This window comes from Tympanuchus pallidicinctus, unplaced genomic scaffold, assembly GCF_026119805.1.
Source record: "Tympanuchus pallidicinctus isolate F22 unplaced genomic scaffold, pur_lepc_1.0 scaffold11, whole genome shotgun sequence".
In the NCBI taxonomy this organism is placed as follows: domain Eukaryota; kingdom Metazoa; phylum Chordata; class Aves; order Galliformes; family Phasianidae; genus Tympanuchus; species Tympanuchus pallidicinctus.
Genome location: NW_026294627.1, coordinates 15,534,154 through 15,554,216, shown reverse-complemented (window position 1 = coordinate 15,554,216; position 20,063 = coordinate 15,534,154). Strand labels below are relative to the sequence as shown.

General features: G+C 40.8%; 1 protein-coding gene across 8 annotated transcripts in view; it reads left to right on the top strand.

The window, feature by feature from the left end:
* MICU2 (mitochondrial calcium uptake 2) overlaps window positions 1-20,063 on the top strand; it is a 131,334-nt gene that overhangs the window by 80,650 nt on the left and 30,621 nt on the right. For all 8 annotated transcript variants that reach the window (XM_052671399.1, XM_052671400.1, XM_052671405.1 and 5 more), the window contains exons 3-4: window positions 16,759-16,790; window positions 16,899-16,974. In XM_052671399.1, coding sequence (XP_052527359.1) covers window positions 16,759-16,790; window positions 16,899-16,974 — 108 coding nt within the window. The remainder of the gene's footprint in view (window positions 1-16,758; window positions 16,791-16,898; window positions 16,975-20,063) is intronic.

The window sequence follows — 20,063 nt, the reverse complement described above, 5'->3', positions numbered from 1 at the left end:
AGGAAAGGGTGTGATGCAAGACTGAAATTGCTGGAAAACAGTTGTGTCTCTGTTGTGCTTAGTGAAACTTACTTGTTTGCTCTTTTTTCAGGAAATAAGAGTTTTAGGTTCATAGTGCTGGAAAGAGAAGAGGTGCTGGCATGGGAGCAGAGGTAACAATCAGCAGCAAGGGAGCTTCAGTCACAGCAGAGAGCAAGAGGAAGGACTGAACAGCAGAGGTCAGAGGAAAGGAAACCATGCAGCAAAATCACTTACAGAGAAGTAGGTTTTGCCATGTCATTGTACAATAGGCAGGTGCCTTTGAACTGCATCACAAGACACAAGACAAGGGAGGTACCTAGGGTACACTGCTTGGAAGGTCAAACAGGAAAATATATTTTGGGTCCTCAAAGCTTTACTAAGATTTGCATTTTAGCATTTATGTCTGCATGATACAACAGCAGGCTTATAAGAAGCTCCTGGCTTTGTTTTGTTTTTTCTTGTTTCTCCTTTTGTGACAGTGCTGACTAGTTGGAGGATGATGCAGAATCAGAGTTCCTATTTGTATTGACTGCAATGCTTACTGATTAGGAAAAGGCTTGGCAAGGCACCACGATCTGGAAGTACTTTGCTAGCTATTTAGCTTTCTGAAGAACAACTGTTAATGACAAGGTATATTGCAACTTCTCGATGAATGAAAGCAGTTATTAAAACTCAGCACAAAAATAGTGTCCATACTAAAACTGCTCAGACTTCAGTAGAGCTGTAAGCAAGAGGCAAGTGGTCCCCACACATCTTGAAGGATTTAGTTATTTTAAGTGTGAAAGTTATTAGTTGTTTAATGGCACCTGAATGGAAAACAGATTCCCTGAAACGAATGAAAATATATCATGTACATACAGAATCCTTGTAGTACAAGTAATGGAAAGATCTGGTTATTAATAACAGGAGCCTGCTTGTTGTATAAACATCGGCTGCCTTCGGATTTCAGAAGTCTTGCAATGCTTTCTGCTTCAGTTAACTATTCCAGGTTTGTGACATGCTACTGTATTATTTAAGATACTTAAAAGAGAAATTGCATTCCTTTCTTTTAATACATGTGAGCAAGTTTCAAGAACTCACACAATCCTTCATGGTCTCTGAATACTTTTAATACTATTAATAAAGACTTTTTATTTTTATAAAACACCGCACACTGTATGGGCGACGTTTATAGCATACTACTGACGTAACCACAGAAAATATCTCTGGGATTTTTCTGTAATGCTGTTTAGTAGGTTACTTCAGTGTTATTTCTTTAATAAATTCAGTGGGACTTAATCAGTTCAGAAACATCCTGCTTAGCTGACAATTAAATCTTAACAGATGTAGTGTGAAAATCAGATTCCTTGAATTTTCATCACTCTTAAATGTATTTTAATTTCTTGCAGTGTATGTCCCTAGCACAGTCAGGTATTGTTTTGTACCTAAGAAGTACAATCTGTTTTTAAAATTCCTTGCATTACATTACACCGTTCAGAAATGATAGTGATGTGGTGAATGCTGGCAGGCGCCAGAAGTGCCTGGTAGGTTCCTGCCAAAATCTAGTTGCATTCTAGCCCCACAGCTGAAAAGCTGTCTGTAACTCTTCTGGTGCTCATGGGTCAGTGCTTTCACTTAGGCCAGAACAGAATTTTTGTTGTATTAGTCACACACTAATACACTTGATTCACATACTTGATTCTTTTTTGAGTAATACTGATACAAGTTGAGTTTTTTTCCATAAGAAATATTGCACTGTGATTATTTTTTTTAAATATCTCATGTGGAGCCATCAAGTACTGCTTTTCTTCTAGGCAGTCGTGACAGATAAGGTATGCAGCAAGTCACGGGAAATGAAAGGAGCCATCACTGCTTGCCGAGTGGATGGCTGGGTCTGCAGAAAGATGTTTGAGTAAATGCACTGCCCGAGCCTTGAGAACACTGGCATCTATCTCCTAAGGGGAGAAATTGCCCACCTTACATGCTTGGCTTTTGCTGCCTAGCCTTCAGGCACCTGCAGTGGTTATAGCACAGATTGCAGTCTGCAGCCTGTCATCGGCTGTGAAACAAAAGCAAATACCAAGCTCAGAGGTTGTTTCCATGCATAAAACATCCAGGTTTCTCTCATTAGAGAGGACATGTTGCAGAGCCACGTCTCAGCAGCCACACTGACCAGAGGGCCCAGCCCCTCACCCTGCCATCCCTGGGGCTGCACAACACCTGGTCCTTCGGCTGCCTAAGCCCTTGTTAAATTTTTCCCCTCAGACCTGGGAAAAGCTTGCGTACCTGACAGCCTAAGAATTGTTCAGCTGTACCTTACAGCAGCTACCACTTTTCCAACAAGTTCTGCCTTGGTTCTTACCAGATAGAATTGTGTAAACCATGGCCAAGCCAGCTACCATTTGTCTTTGTTCAGGTTATTTCAGCAGCTGACACACGAAGTCTTCTGTCTGATACAGCTTGCTTTCCCAGGTACTAAAAATACTAATTGATTACTAACTAATACTAATTAAATACAAATATTGGTCATTTTGTCTCATGTGGATGGGCATCTGCTTCTCCACTGGACCTTTTGTACTGAATTGCTCTCTTTGAGAACTTTCAAAGAGCCTCCCATGCCCTGACACAGTGAGTGGTTCTTGTCTGTGTGATTTTGGTGATGGGAAATGTGACAGCTCACTTCCGTTATGTTGTCCCTTTCTTGGAAAAATATAAACCTTAATGACCAGAAATTTCATCAGCATCTCTAGCTTGGTCTAACAGCAAAAGAGCCTGACTATTTAGCAAAAGAGAGCATTGTTTTCTGCAGAGTGTTTGATGGTAAATGTGGACTCCATTATTGAATGAATAATGAGGGGCTTTGGTATGAAATACGTATTTACAGTGGGCAGCATAAAGTGAATTCATCTTCTCAGTAAGAGAAAGCTGTCTGTTGTTTACTTTTCATTTCACAGAATCATAGAATGGCCTGGGTTGAAAAGGCCCTCAAAGATCATCTTGTTTCAATCCCTCTGACGTGGGCTGGGCCATCAACCATTAGACCAGACTGCATTCGTTTTGAGAATTGCGATGAGCCTATTTTGATTCCCATTTCAATTTAGTCTTTTTACACAGCAGCTAAAGTAAATATTCATTCCAGAACAGCCACTATTCTTTATCTTTACTGCTGTGCAGAGGATACAGGGTATCTGATCACTGTATGAACGCTTGTATCTATTACCTGTATTAACAAGTAATGTAGTGATTTTTAATGTATCTATTACCTGTATTAACAAGTAATGTAGTGATTTTTATAAGCTGTACCCTCTGTTAGGGTGATACTTAGTGGCTTAGCATTTCTTTTTAGTATTCCGTGTCTAAGTGTATCAACGTTCATCATGTATGTTCTAAAAGTCAGCTTGCATTTTAGCAGTTTCAAACTTAAAATATAGGCCTTTCATAAATATTTTCACGCTGGATTTAAAATCAGTTGTCACTGCAGCTTACACTGGAAAATGGTGACACAGCATTTTCTCTGTTGCTTGAAAACTCTTCTTGATATCCAAGCTAAAATTAATCATTCTCTGTTTAAACCCATTTGCTTTTGTGCCAGCATTTCCCATTTCCTAAAATAAGTGTTTTTCTTTGAAATCTTAACCCCATGGTGCGTAATAGATAATTATATTACTATTCAGCACTGCTCGTGTTAGGTTAAGGAAATCCAGGTTTATTTTTATCTCATCTGGATGGGGGAGGCCATCTGTTCCATGGTTTCATGTAGGTAGCTTTGTTCCGTGGTTTTTGAATTTGATTTCTTTTTATAAAGCTAACTGCATTCCTTGGCTCAGAGCACAGCCCACTCGCAATCATTATGGCCTAGGGGATGGAAAAAAGATTGAACTCAGGAACTTCCTAAGTTAATGCTGTTCATGAAACATCTGATTTGTCAAAAGGCAGCATCAGTTACAGGGAAAAGTGATACAAAGCAATGCTTAGTAGAAAAAAAAAAGAAACACTTGTATAGTATACACTTCACTCCCAGTCACTACATGTAGAACAGCATCCAGCACTGCAGGTGCTTTGGTCTCCATTTGTAGCTCCATGCATCTGCCAGCTGAACATACTGGAGTATGGCAGCAAGGAGACAATGCAAGGGTAACTAGAGGCAGCGACACAAAATCCCAGCATACTGAACTCTGCTATGAGTAAACGAGATGCTGTTAATAGGAATTCTGATGTAGAGGGTAGTTGTGCTTTTATGTTTGTCTCCTTCATTATCTTTACTGAATAAATATTTCTGTTCTATTTTGACAGGCCTAATACAGTGTTTCCTCTGCTGCTTAATGGAATCAGAAATCTTTAGAAATCTGAATGTATAATTAAAGCCAGGACAAAGACAAATGTCTTGTTGTGGTTTGCTCCTTCAGATGAGTTGAATTGGGATGGAGAAGTGATGCTGGGTAAATAGACAATTCTAGAAAAGACACAATTCCATTTCTTAAAGAGACTACTGATCTTTAACTAGATTTTTTTCTTTTTGTCAGGCTTTTCCAGTAGAATCTGAGAAGTTTGAAGTGACAGGGTCAAGAGAAGAGACTTATCTTCACTTCTCTTGTTCAGTTTGAAAGTTCACCCCTTACAGAAGAAGAGGTGCTCTGGTTAATGTTTGAGACTTTTTCTTCTACTAGTAGGGAATGCTGCTGGGCAGCATGTCAGTAATTAATTACTAAACTTTTTATTAAAAATGCTTATTTTCTTCCAGGTTGCAAATTAGCAAAACTGTTTTGGCCACTATGGTATGTCACAAGTAGCATCCATTGTTAAGCTCTTTGATTTCTCGTTGCTTTAGTCATATCTTACCTTTTGGGGAAATTCTAAGGCTTTTCATGATCTGCTCCACTTTCCATTACCCCTTCCCTTCTGAGTAAAGACGGTGTTTCACATAGTTTTAGGTAACAGCCTTCATTCTGATACTCCGAGAAACTAGCAAAAACTGGATCTTTCCAGCAGTCTTTTCATGTAACAAAGATCAGGTAAACCTTTCTTATTTAGTTTAAAATACAGAAGCCTTCTGTTACCCGTTGTGTATCCTTGGAGCCCCTGCTGTACGAAAACTTCCCAAACATCTGTTAATTGCTATGTGACAGATGTTAATGATGTATAAACAAGTCAGACTCAGCAGGGGCTATTACTTTATTTTCTCAGAGCTTCTGTATTCGCTAATAACGGCAATGAGCTCATCTTAGAAGTTACAAAGAAACTCCTGGTGAATTTAAAAGTAAAACCGATAATGGCATTGGCCAACAACTAGAGGAAAGCAAGTCAGCCACTGAAAGGAACACGTGAGAAGGAAGAAGAATGCAGCTAGAAACTGAAACTGCAATAATGTCAGAACTTTGGCACTTTGTGAAATTATGAAGTAGGTCTGCACAGGACCTGTAAAAAGCCCAAAACAGTAGGCAGCATCTCCTGTAGGAAAGTTCCCAACTTGGTAATTAGAATGTCCTTCTCATGGTGACAAAGTGGTGGAAAAAGTAATGGCATCACTGGTATCATCTGCATTAGGCTGGCCTAAAGTTTTCATGTGAGGTTGCACTTCAGAATCTTATAAAGGGAAAAGATTCCTTCTGGAAATTCTGGCATGACAGAACTGACTTCAGCAATGAATAACTACTGCATTTAGCTCTAGTCCTCTTCATGATTTCTAGGAATCTAAAATGTCTGAAGTTAAATGCTGTACTTAGGCCAAAAATCTCTTCCCCTCAAGTAGCACTTTTTTCACTTACGCCAATTCTGAGAGATCTGAAGCCAGGCCAGGCTGGATGTGGCTCTGGATGTGGTTGGTGACCCTGCACACAGCAGGGGTTTGAAACTGGATGATCATTGTGATCCTTTTCAACCCAAGCCATTCTATGATTCTATGATTCAATTCACTAAGTGCTAATGGGTGTTTGTTGTAATCGTTATGATTCTGCTGAAAAAGAAAGGGATGTGTTATGTTATGCTAGAAAAGACATCTAATACTTCAGTTCCTTCTTTCAGTAGAACAAATTGCAAAGTGGGTATGTTTCTTCTGTGTGTATTTGTTCACTCTTTTCTTTCTATGGCTGGTGTTAGGAGAGTTTGGGAGGATAAGGAGCAGATGGATAATACCACCTATTGCAAAAATACAGTTATCTGGAGCACAACCATAGAATGGATCTGAAGTGGATCTGAAAGACCCTTGTGAACTTCCTTTTGTTTTCATTCCTCACGTTTTAGAAGCTGCACGTACCTACACTGAACAAAGGTAGTAATTAATTTACTAAACCCTTTCCAAATCTCTATCGAGAAGTGTCATTTGTCCCCTTTTCTCCTGTTATACAAATGCATTTTTAGTTTCTTTGAGAAAAGCCTGCTGCAAGGCAAAGGTAAAGAGGACCTATACATACAACTAGCCCAGGTCACCCTGCACAGTAAATGGGCACCATCAATGCATGTACAGTTAATCCTTTCATTCCCAAGGTTTTATATTAGTTATAATTTTAAATCTAACTATTCTGTAAATTCAGTAGCAATGTGCTGAGACATCTAGTCACTGTAAATTCCTGTTCATAAAGGAGATGTATGTTCTAAAAGGCAATAGGATTTTGCATATTTTTGGTGTCTTACCTTGCTCTGCACAGCAAGACAAAATGTCCTAGGCCTTGATCTTAAACACAGAGCTCTCATTAATGAAATTGTCTATGTAGAACTGTCTCCTCTCAATAAAATGTCCAAATTCAGTGATCTCATGTCAGAAGAATTACAGCAAAGCTAGCTTTGCTCTCTTTGTCAGCTGTCAGTGAGATGTAAAGCCAGGATACAGTCTTAAGTGCATACTAAGGAATGTTATTGTCTTTGGTGTAAGCAAGGGGACTAAATCTTAAACCTCCACATGAGACCTGCCAGCTGAACGGCAGCAGAACCACCTGGTCTGTCAACCACACCTACCAAATTTTCATTCTTTTTGCTGTAGAGATGGGTGTGCAGTTTCCCTTAACCACAGGGAGTTCACTGTAGTTCATGGGTCCCCCCACAAACTTCTCTGAACCTTTTGCAGTCACCAAAAAGGTGGTGTCTGTGCTGTGTTCCACGGAGTTTCTTACCACTGTCAAACAGAAAAAAACTGTAAGATGCTGGGAAGAATGCATTTAATCTGTGAAGGATGTAGGCAGCCATAAGGGAGTCAAATTCTTTAGATTTGATTGAAGGACAAGGCAGTAGCAGAAAGGAACAGGAGTGAAGATTGACAGCATCATTGTAATAGTGCAGCAATCTTGATGATTGTATCTTGATGAGTTTTCCAAATTGGACGTTACTTTTTTTTTTCCCCAAACATCTGGCTAAGAATTGCTGAGGTGTAACAAGAGGAAGTTTTCCAAACTGATGCTTCCGACAAAATTTTATTGTACTTTCAAATTAGCCATCACCTCTTGGAACATTTTTTGCAATAGTTCTGAGAAATCTAAGTGCATGTTGCTGTAGTAGAAGCAAATGAATCTTCAAAAAAAAATATTGTTTTAGCAAAAAAGAAAGCATTAATGATGGTATAAATAATTTGATATGTCGTAGGGTGAAATGGAAAAAAAAGTGAGGTACTATGTAAACTGTATCTACATAGCATTTTATATTTACGGGACTCTTGAGAGCCCACTCAATTTATGTGAAATGTCAGTGCTCCCAGTTACTTACCCACTGCAGTAATTTAAATTGGCTTGATGCAGTAATATGTCAGCTATTTACTGCTTGGACACAGGCACTATAAATGCCCTCCGTCTGAACAGAATTACGGTAACAGCACTACATTTTTCATGCTGATACCATGAACAACTTCAATTTTGTCACAAAATGCTTTCATTTAAATTTTTAAATTATAGTAAGTTATTCCCTTTTTCCATTCCACTAGGAGAAATAATTAATGAAGTTTGTACCTAGATGAGTAAGTCTAAGAAAAAACAGTAGTGGTTGAATTAATGTCACTGTTGCCTTTTGAAACCCAAACTACAGTTTAGTGTTTCAAATGTGTGGCCAAGTACCAGTGTGTACATAAACTGATGAGGTAATGCATGAGCAGCAGTCTATTGGGAGCAGTAGGACAAAGTAGGTGACCCACATGGTCTTTTGTGGCCTCCTTATCTGTCATTCTTGCATATTGGAGTGTTTGTTACATATCAGAGTGCAATAAATAAATGGTAGTTGTTCCATGTAATTTGGCACAGTTTGATATGATTTGCATTTCCTGCTTAGAGTATGAATTATATCTAAGCTAGAAGGTGAAAAAGAAGAAAGTCCTGTAAGAAAAGGAAGGTTTATTGCCTATAGTAAAGAACTGCAGTTTGATTTCCTACTGCAGTTGAACCACTTACCTTTCACTGGCGCATGCCCTCTAGCATAGACAGTGATAAGACAAGGGGGAATGGTTTTAGTTCAAGGAGGGAAGGTTTAGATTGGATGTCAGGGGTAAGTTTTTCATAGAGAGAGTGGGAAGGTGCTGGAACAGGCTTTCCAAAGAGGTTGTGGATGCCCCATCCCCGGAGGTGTTCAAGGCCAGGTTGGATTTGGCCTTGGGCAGCCTGGTCTAGTATCGGATCTGGAGGTTGGTGACCCTGCCTATGGCAGGGGGGTTGGAACTTGATGGTCCTTGGGTCTCTTTCAACCCAAGGCATTCTATGATTCTATGATTCTGTGATCCTCTTTGCTCTTATTCCAGGATTAATTAGTAAGGTAGCTTTATGTTAGTCATAAATTCCCACACACAAAGGATGAATTCCTCACCTGGCACCTCAGTTATGTTTGCCAGCATATGAATCCAACTTTTGATAATTACATTTTTACAATTCTTATATTATCATTGCATTCTTTATATTCTTGTCTTTAACTGCACTTTCATTTTCTTACATTTTGCAAGACGTGTGGAAGCAGTGACAGTAGGTAAGACCTTCAGACAACGAATGGAAGAGTACAAATTGCAGAGGAAGTGGTTGAATAAGATACAACAGGGATAGTTGCTGTGGTAGTGATGGCAGCTAATCATTGAGCACATAAGCTTAAATCAAGTCTTACAGAGGGAGATTAGAGTAAACTTCTGGTGCTGTTAAGGCACTGACCTTTTTTCATTCTTTATGATTGTGGGATGAATGATGTGCATGCATTTTCATTCTGAATCCAAATTAATCTCTGTAACTGAGAGGCAATTTTTTCAAGTTGTGCATGCAGTTACATTTTTAGTTGTGTCATTTCATCATTGCTCTTATTGCTGTACTTTACTTACCTCTTCATTCATTTTTGTTACATTTCTCTAGCCTTCAAAGAGACTTCAGAGCTCTTAGGCCAGGAATCTGGTTTTCTAGAAGAACAGAATTAAAACTCCAGTGCTTCTAAGATGTCTTAATAGTTTATCTTCATTTGTTGCTAGTACCTTAACCTAACATGTGCTCCAGCACTACTCTACTTCAAGAAGTGGTGTTTTTTAGCAATAGGGGACGATGACAACATAATGCTCCATGGTGCAGGCTTGTGCCAGTTCAAGAGATGCTATCCCAGAAGTCTGAATGTATAATATTCTCTGTAGGTTGGCAAGAGCCATTCTCCACTTTTGTCTCTGCAATGCACAACATGGATACAGCTTCTTTCAGCAATTGTCCTCTATAATACCTCATTGCTCTAATTATGCAACTTACTCTGCGTCCTCTACTATAATCCACGTTACCCTTTGCATTTGATAAAGTTGTTAATAAAACAGAATTCCTGCCTTTAGTACTCCTGACATCAATCTGGAGAGTGGAAAACAATACATCACAGATGATAACAAGTAGAAAAAGCAATCATGGTTTGAATTTTCTGGTTGCTTGCGGAAGGATGCATCTATTCAATTTAGATATATAAAAGTGAATGTCAGGTTAGAGCAAGTGGCTGCAGGATCTCCTAAAAGTTAATGGAAGGAAACAGGTAGGTTCAAGGCCTGTGGTAGGCACCTATCTCAGTGTGGAATAGATAGCTTTTTTGTTATGTCTGTTCTCTCTTGACAATTAAGGGATCCTGGAGTCAGGGTGAGGTTTGTATCTCTGTTTGTAGACAGAGATAATATCTTTTATTAGACCAGATGCTCTAAGTTGGAAAAATTAGACAAGCTTTTGAGCATCCGAGCTCTTTTTCAGCTCAGAAATAGGAGAAGCACATTTTGAGGCTAATTATAAACCCTTTCCTATATACGCCATCATATACAGCAAAGCTCCATAGATTTAGGCATCTAATTTTTAGCTGTCTGAATGAAGCCAGGGCAACCAAGCTTGGGAGGCTCATTTGGGAGTTTGGAGACTCGCACATCACACCGCGTATTTTTCTTCTGGATGCTGCCTCCAGTCCTGGCCTCACTACCAGCCCAGTGGGCAACCTCAGGTAGCTGCTCAGCAGCTGCTGCATGCTCTTCTTTGCTTTGTGCTCTTCAGCCAGTGCCAAGGGTTAGTTCGGAATTCCTAGTAACATGGGGAACTGTGTGCCACTGTCTCTTCAACAGGTTTTGAAAACTGACCTATCCAATATTTTCACTCCGTTTCAATTTCCTGAAAGACTGTGTCATCCTTTGAAGTTCCCTGCCCATATCATTTCCCACCCCAGCTACCCCAGGCTGCCTTACTCATGGAGAAGCCTTCTGGCATCGGGTGGTTCTGGTACAAGCACTGCTCTGAAATGGAGACCTGCCAGCACTGGCCTGCACCCAGCACTGTGTATCCCTCACTTCCTGGGAAGAACAATTGCTCTAAATAAAGGGCAGATGCAAAGCCTGTTTCCAAAAGATGCAGAGCTTGTTTTGTAAAGTACATCAAGCTTCTGTTATTGTAAATTTACTTTTCCACTGAGCATACTTCGATTTTAATTCAGGTGGTTTGATTCACTAATTTGTGTGATTGAAATGACTTTTATCAATTATAGTTCAATGGAGCAATGCAATAATTCAGTAAAAGCTTTCTAGCTGAAGTGGTTTCTTAATTCATTTAAATAGCACTCTCATTTATTATTCAGATATTGGTTTGCCAGTAGTTATCATGGGAATCTGACTGCTTGGTCGTGTGCCTTCAAAAGGCTTCCATTTATTTAGCTACCCATGATTTCTCTCTGTCACCACTATTTCACAAGGAGGCTTTAAAGTAGTAATTACTTGTTTCAGTAGTGCCCCTTACATTCATAGTTTTAACATTAAGCTCTAAAGTTTTAAAGAACTGAGAATGTAAGAAAAAAGGGCAACCAAAAGAGAACTTGCTGACATAAGTTACCTGTCCACTATTGTGTTCAAAAATCATATCATATCATAGAATCATAGAATGGCCTGGATTGAAAAGGACCACAATGATCATGAAGTTTCAATCCCCCTGCTATGTGCAGGGTCACCAACCACCAGACCAGGCTGCCCAGAGCCACATCCAGCCTTGCCTGGAGTGCTTAAAGGGATGGAGCATCCACAGCCTCCTTGGGCAAGGATATGTGAGAGAGAGATGGGAAATTAATAGAAACTACTGCATTTCAATGACTTTGTATGTTGGGCTAATTTAAACAAAAATTTTAACCCGGTCTCCTGAATGAAATTCAGCATCCGTGATTCTTATCTAACCCAGCTCACTGGGACCAGGGGCAGAAGTTGCAGGGTTTGGCTTGTGTGGAGGTTGGTGGTGGTCTCAGAGGAGGAAGAACAAACTCGTGTTCCCATTACAGACATGGCTGCAGCAGGAACTCCTCTATATAGGCCCCAGTATGAGCTGCTCATGGCATTTTTGATTTTAGAAAGACTCCAACCCTCGCAGCCCACAGTTTACATCTGTGCTGCCCATCCTGCCTAAGATCCTTCCACCCATCATTCTGCAGAATTTGAGTTGGGTTGAATTGTCTTCATGTTTTCTCCAGGAAAAAAAACAGATAACTTCCTCATTCCTCAGCATGACTTTGAACTCAGCAAGCTCCTGCAAAGCTAGTGTTGGTTCCTGCCTAAATTAAAAAAAAAACTTTAAGTAGATTTTTTTTTCACTTGGTTTTCACTGTGGCCATCTGAGGTAGAGCTGAAGAGACATCCTGGACAAACATTCTCACTGACTTTGCTGATGAAAGGGACAGGAGTCTGTTGTTCTTCTATGGAAAGATCCCTATTTTATAGTGTTCTAATTTGAATTTAAGTCTGTGAGAAATACCTTTTTTTAAATTAATTTTAATTTCCATGTTAGAAAAATAGTGCGGTCTTGCAGAGACATACAATTCTGCTTTCTCTACCATCAGATTATAGTAATTTTTCTACTTTACTTTGGAATTTACTTGTTGTTATAATGATGGATCTTGGTGCTTTCTTTCATTCTTTGGCTCTGAACATTCTTTGTCAGATCTGAGCTTTTCCTTGGCTGCATGGGTTGGGTGTAAATGGCACTTAGGGAGTGCAAGTGGGTACTTGTTCAATTCAGCCTTTTCCTCATGTTAATCCTAACATCAATGTCGGGTTCCTTTTGCATCATGGTGTGGAAAATTGAGAGTTGATGGAAACTCTTCTATAGTAAGGAATGTATGTGACAAAATATGCAGGCTTGCCGAGGGCAAGTAGAAGCTGAAGTAGCTGCTCTTGGCAGTATTTTCTTAATTACATTTGTCAGCTAACTTTCTTGGCTAACAGCACAGCATTTGTCTGCTTGCAAGTAGGCTCGGTATTCGTTCAATTTAAAAACTAGAATGGCTTTTATTCTGTAAAGATGTGTCTGTACCCTGTGATTGTTTCATGGATCCACTACCAATAGTGAAAATGAGACAATGGCATCTGTGAGATAGATAGAGAGCCATGAAAATGTTTGTTGGACTTCAGGCCAGAATTCCATCACGGTCTTGGCAGCCAAAGTGCATCGTACAGATCTTCTACATATTACATGAAGTAGTTCCTAATAATTAGATCCTTGCGTATATTCCTCAGAGGGGGACTGAGAGCCTGGAATGTTTGTGATCACGGGTCAGCAATGGCAGCACCAAGATCTAACCTATAGACGAAGAGGCATTTTTTCAACTGGGTAAGAAAGCCATTCCTACTTTCACAGTGCATTCCTAGCAAAGAAGAATTAACCACACTCTCCTAATTACTATAGACAAGGCCTTAAAAGATGTTGTTCCTCAGAGGGCTGCACATTTGATATGCGAGAGAGCAATATTAACAGAGCTTTCCTTGTTGGTCTTCTAAAGGGACTTCATTGTTAGGAAAGGAATAAATGGGAAAGGTAGGCTCCACGAGCTAAATCAGTATTCAAGGAATATTACAGGTGCTACAATTAAAGTAGGTAATGTTTCCAAGTGAAATCTGAGATGTGAACCTTCTCAGATGATTTTATATGCTGACAGTACCAACACAGGGTATAAATGGACTTCATTCTCAGAAAATAAGCAGGTAATTATTAGAGGAAACCCATTCTTTAGTTTAAATTATAACATTGTTGTAAGATTGCATTCTAATACTTTACCCAAAGAGCAACGTGAAAAATACCACCAGTGCCCTAAATGTCAGCTGCGGGTTTTTTTTCCCAGAGAGGTACTGGTGTGCTAGCACACATGCTTGCAGACATCTGCATGCCTTTTTCATTCGCCTAGGTTATAAGAAATTTTGATTTGCAATACCATTTGAGAAGAGCAGTGCTAAACAAAAAAATGGCTCCACTTTTCCTAATCTGCTGTATCAGCTACTTAGCAAAGAAGAAAAATGTCTTAATTTATCTTTCAGTCCCATTTCCTCCTGCCCTTCCACCTCTTGTGTTGGAGTAGCTGCCCCTCACTACATTCTGGAATGTCGTGGCAGTCCTCCTCTTCCTCCTTCTCCTTCTCTTTAACCTCTTCCTATTTCTCCTCTTCTGCCACTCAGCCAAGGCTGCATCTCCTCCGTCAGACCTCTCCCACAAGCCAAGTTTGCCTAGACAGTGGTAGCATGAGCACCTCTGTGTCACTGCTGCTACTGTCTTTTCAGCTCCAAAATAGGTCAGCTGATATGTCAACTTCTTAACCTTCCTCTGGAGGGATGCCATAGCTGAATGCAGGACAGGAGGTGTTGACAACTGCTACAGGTCTTCATGTAAGTTGTAAACAATTGCATTTATGACTGCAGGATGATGAAAGGAGGGCCCACACATCTGTAAGATATTTTCCTCCTCTTTCCTAATTTTTATCAAGGTGGACTTATCCTCACTGAGGACATATTCCCTAAAACTGAGTAGCTGAAGTGTTTCAGTTATTGTGCTGAATGCAGCATAGAGGAGAAGCACAGATGTAACCAAGCCTCACAAAATTGACTAAATAGTGTCTCAGCTGCAGCTTCCAGTACTCTCTCCATTCCTCGCATCAATTACCCAATCCAGCTTGCAGAATTCAGCTTGTCTCCTTCCCCATCCTCCTAGAAGCTGACAGTAGGTACTGCCTGCCTCCTAGGATGATGCTTTGTCATCCTCCAGGAGAGTGGAATGAGCAGAGTTGCTGCAAACCAGATAAGGCTTTGTGGTTGGATTCAAAACTGTAACAACAAGAAGGAGCATTTTCAGCAAAAATGATGGCAGGGTGATTTTTCTCTTTGTTCCTTCATGGTCCTGCAGCCTGACTCATTCTCTTTTACAGGGCTTTTTGCCATGTGGGGCTCCCAGGGACAAAAGAGCTGCCATGGTGCAATTTAATTCCGTGCTGAAATTTGCTGTTTGGAGGAGATGACATTTCAAAGCTGAGCTCTGAATCACAGCCTTTGCTAACCAGCCTTTCATTACAGGGCTCTGTGGCATTTTAACATGGCCCTGCTCAGCACTCAGCCCTGCTGGGCACAGGGATTTTACTTGCTCTCCCAAACTGTTTGTAGCCTGACTTCTTTTATCTCAAATGAGGCAAAGTAGAGGATTTCATGCTTCCTTTGAGCTAGGAGATATCTATCCTTGTGGCTTTATATATGTGCGTGTGTAAATATATTTACACACGCTGTACAAAAATGTATTCATGTGCAGTGACAGGTGGTGCTGGCAACACCTGTTGCTGGGGTCACTCAACACTCCAGTTATAAAACCCTAATTTTAGTTGCTTATAACTTTTGTCAAACTTAAACATTTGGGCTGAAATGTTATGTGCCAGGTGTCTGCCTTAGGCTAATTTGGGGGCTGGGGAGAGGAATTTTTCAGCAAAAAAAAACATTACTGCCAGTTTGGGGAGCAGAGACGAAGGCACTGGTTTGCCCATACTGAAAGCAAACTGTTGCTGATTGAGATGCTCCGGCAGCTTCCTTGGTTTGATGCTAAAAGTTGCCAGTGGGGTTCCCCTGCTGCTGGACATATCTTTTCCCACTGTTATGGAACTTTGCAGTTTGGGTGAGATTGCACCCATTTTGGCTGGGTTACAGGCCTATGAACATGCTTGGTGGAAGGTTGTGGGCTGCTGCCCTTCAGGCTGCCTCTATCGTGCCCCGTTCCCATAGGCAGCACAGTGCTGGGGGCCATGTGTGTGCAAGAGGCCCATGGAGCAGCCCGGAGCCTGAGCACAAAGCAGGGAAAATGTGTTAGGAAAGATTTCTTGTCAGGAAGAATGGTGAGGCAGTGGCACAGGTTGCCCAGGGAGGTGGTGCAGAAAAGGTAAAGATTTGGCACTGAAGAATGTGGTTAGTGGGCATGGTGAGGATGGGAGGGCAGTTGGACTAGATAATCTTAGAGGTCTTCTACAGCCTTAATGATTTTGTGATTCAGTAATTCAGGCTGCATTGGTGGCATCAGTCCAGAGAGCAAACAAAGCAGCTCTGCTTATGTTTACCCAGCATCAGAAAGCTGGGTAAGGAATGACTGGTCCACAGGAGTGGTGGTGGTGGAAGGGAGCAATGAGAGCAGGAGGAGTGAAGATTTTAGGATCTTTATGAGAAGAAATGCTGAGGAAACAGAGGGGATCCAAGGAGCACTGGAGCACAGGCTTTATGTGGCTGCAGTCGCAGCAGCTGAGACATGCTGCCGGTAACACAACGCAGCCCTGCAGCCAGGTGGTTGCACAGGAGGATGACCTCGTGCTTCACCAATGCTCTCCCTGCATGAGTGTATAGGCTTGAACCTACTGTTAGGCACTTGTCATGAACCATAGAATGGTTTGGGTTGGAAGGGCCTTAGCAGTACACCCAGTCCCACTCTCCTGCCACCACCAGCCCAGGCTGCCCCAGGCCCATCCAACCTGGCCTTGAGCTCCGCCAGGGATGGGGCACCCACAGCTCTCTGGGAAAACTGAACTTCAGAGCCTGTATGGTTTCATCCTTATGCTGTTTCAGGAGGAAGAGTTGTTCAATTTACTTCTGCTTGGTAACATCACATTTTTCTTGCTTTTTTTTTTTTTTGTATTTCTTAGCATTTGAATATGCAACCTGCACTGGAAGGCTTCTTATGCATATGTACAAATCCTTTTGTAAATAATACAACTATTTCTTACTGTATAATCATACTTTGGAATCTGTACTGCATTGGTAGCCCGCAAAATGCAAAATCACACCCATAAATTAGTCATAGATACCGAGGTGGTTTGTGATTTCACTGAGGTTGAAGAGCATTTGGATAGGTTGCTCGTATTATTTTGAAGTTGTCCATTCTGGATCATTGTGGAAATTAGAAACAAACTGCCTGCTGCAAAATATTCTGTTTCGTATTACTTACCACTTTCCCATAAAAATCTGAAGAAATGTCACAGAACCTGATCAAAGTTTAAAGTCAGACTTTGTTATTGAATTATGATGATTTTTTTTTATTGTAGGTAAAAGCTCGGCCAAGAAACTGACAAAAAAGGTAAGCAAAATGTTCCTTTCGTTCTTCAAAAGAATTTGCATTCTTTCTGTTTCTCAACCAAAAAGACTTCTGTTTCTAAACTGGTTTTCCTTTTTTGTGTCTCTAAAGGAGGTGGATGCTGCACTGCTGTGTGTTACAAAAGCTAAACCAGGACCGACCTTTTTTAGAGAGCTTGGTGATAAAGGTAACGAAATACTTTCGGTACCGAGAAACACATCTTGTTTTTTATCTCATCAGACAGTATGAATTGAATCTAGTTTTAAAGACAGTTGCATGGATTTGACTTCATCCCCATCTCAGCAGCTGCTGCCACCTTGGCATGTCTCAGTTACACGAGGAGGAGGCAGGAGGCAGGGCTGGGGGCTGAGAGTCTCCTGGAGAAATTAAAAAGCAGTCTTAGAGAAGAGAAGAGGCTAAAAGGGTACAAAGTGGACTTCTAAGGCTTGTTAATAAACTGCTGTTTCATTGTATAACTTAAATGCGTGGAAGCAAAGAAAAAAAGAAAATTTGTATCTGATTATGTAAAGTGTCCCCCCTGGTTCCAGGGGCAGTGACAGTTGTTTCTGCTTCATTGGGAGCTCAGTGCTGCCCCACAGGAGCAGTGTGCTGGGGTTTCTTTTAACCCAGCAGTTCCACCTTTCAACTGGCAACACAGGAAGAGAAAATGCTGAGGGCTGGGATATTGTTTGTGAAACAACGGGGAATTAAAAACACCAAATAAACACCTCATTAACATAAATTAATTGAAGGGAGGGAAAACAAACAAGAGGATCAAGGAAAACAAATAAATGAGTAATTAACCATTTCAATCAGTAACAAAGACTGAACTCTCCAGACTAATGAGAAGGACTGGCAGTGTCTATTCACAAAGTGCATGGTAGAGGTCAGCCCACATCCCTTGGTCCATGGTTGTTTCTCTTTCTGTCTGTGTAATGTGGAGGCTGTGAGCATCCCCTGCCTGCAGCCCTGTCACCTCTCTGAACAAGTTCAACATTTCTTTCCAATCCTGAGGAAGTCTGTTTCATGCTGAATATTTACCTCCTGTCTTTTCAAATTACTATTTGTTATCTTCTTTCCCAGGACAGGATTTAAAGGATTCCCAGCATTTAATTCTTGGATATTGTTTCCCTATCACTGCTTTCTTAAGGCTTTTCTTTCTGTAGTGGTTGACAGCACAAATCCCTAACACGTTCTGCCTGGGAAAATCAGGAATCCACCAAGAGAAAGCAAGAACATAGCAAAGCAGCAGAGCCCCCTGGCACTGTACTACGCCAGCTGGCTGCTTGGGGCTGCTGGAATGTCTTTTCTGTCCTGGGACCACCAGCCTCCTCTCATGTGGCTCTGTGGGTCCTCATACTTTGCCCTTCAAGGATCTGGTAGGAATTGGAGATGATGCAGAAACACACAGTGCTGTCATCTCTATGACTTTACAGCACGTGCAGTTTTTGGTCATGATCTCCCTGTACTGACATCGACGCTTTTGTCTTCAGATCCAGCTATAAATATTTATGCATTAAATACCACTTTTACACATACCGAAATAATGAATCTACACCTGTTCCGTGGTTTAGCTGAGATTTATTTTAACTACCATCAAATTCTTTTTTAAACATAGAGTGGAGGGAGTGCTCTCAGTCCAGTTTGTGAAGTGTAAAGCTGGGGAACTCTGCCTTCTAGTGGCTGTTTTAAAATGTACACCATCTTTTGTGGTATATTAATGATTTGTTCGATAGTGAGTATATCGTCCTGTCGGCATTTGCTATAAAGCCTGAGGGTGGAGATTTCCAAGGAGGCACAGGAAAGCTTCATATAGTCTTAGAAAATTATAATGTTTTGCCAATGCTAAATGAAAATACTTGGCTGCAAGTCTGCTGAGTCATTCGACAGCAGGTGAAGCTTTAACTTGGACATGAATGCAGTTTGCTTTGCTATTTTTTTAATGTTCCACTGCATCTTTTAAATGTAAAATTTGAGTAACTTCGTAATGATTACTGTGCAATGAAAATTACTGAACTGACTAATTTACTTTATGGTTAAGGTAAGTTGGCAATTCACTGCAGACAATGATAGAACAAAAAGATCAAATGAAGAATTTTTATCGTAATCAAACCATGGGTCAAAAGAAATTACATCTCAAGTGATTTTGATATAATCAGCCTGCCAAAAAATATTAAACGTGGTATGGATTGACTTTAAGATACTGAGGCTTTAAAGAGCAATCAAGACAGTTTTCACTATTTTCATTTCTTGTATCTTTTCGCCTGTTTCCCTTTAGTGACTTCCCACTCAGCTTAAGGTAGTGGAATGAAAACTGCCCTTCCACTTCTTGCAGGGCCGTCTCCTTGCAGCCCTTTGCAGTCAGTGATTGGTGCCATTGCACTCCTCCTTTAAGCCATGAGCAGGGTTGTCTTTATCAAAACATTTTGAAATTGCTTTAAAATGGGAGAGCGTAGATTCAGAGTAGACATTAGGAAGAAATGCTTTACTCTGAGGCTGGTGAGACACTGGCACAGGTTCCCAGAGAGGTTGTGGATTCCCCCTCCATGGAAGCATTCAAGGCCAGGCTGGACGGGGCTTTGAGCAACCCAGTCTAGAGGGAGGTGTCCCTGCCTATAGCAGGGGGTTGGAACTAGATGATCTTCCAATTACTTTTATTATTTTATCTGCCATGTCCATATCCTTCCTAATGCTTTGCTAACAATGTTTTTCTGTGGTCATCTACAAAGTACATTATCTCCTACTGCATATCTCAGCAACACGGGGCCTCCTTTTACTCTGCTGAGCAGAAGCACTTTGTTTCCACCTTCCACGTCTGCCATGAGCAGTTGCTGTGCAGAACAGCTGAGAGGGAGACACCCCATCCACTTGGCCAGCGATCGTCATTGACAGTTGGACTACGTGATCTTTGTGGTCTTTTCCAACCATAATGGTACTGTGATTCAATGATCCCTTGCTCGTAAAATCTTCAGATGGTGATCTCTGTGCCAAGTCCACAGTTGTCCAAGCCTAGGAGGTGTTTTCTCTATCCACTTGAAAAGTTACCTCCTTGTCTTCCCTTATCTTCTTCTTTTTAACTGCATTTGCTGTGACACGTATAAAACAAAACTAGAGAGCAAAGTGTCACTGCTTGATTTTTTTCCTCTCCTATTTATTTCTGACCATTTTCTATCTCATCTTAAGTGTGTAGCATAAAAAATGGGGTAAGATCTCTGTTTCCAATTGTTTGATTTTGAATTTGTAGAAGTCTTGGACATTGTCTAGGAACAAGATAGC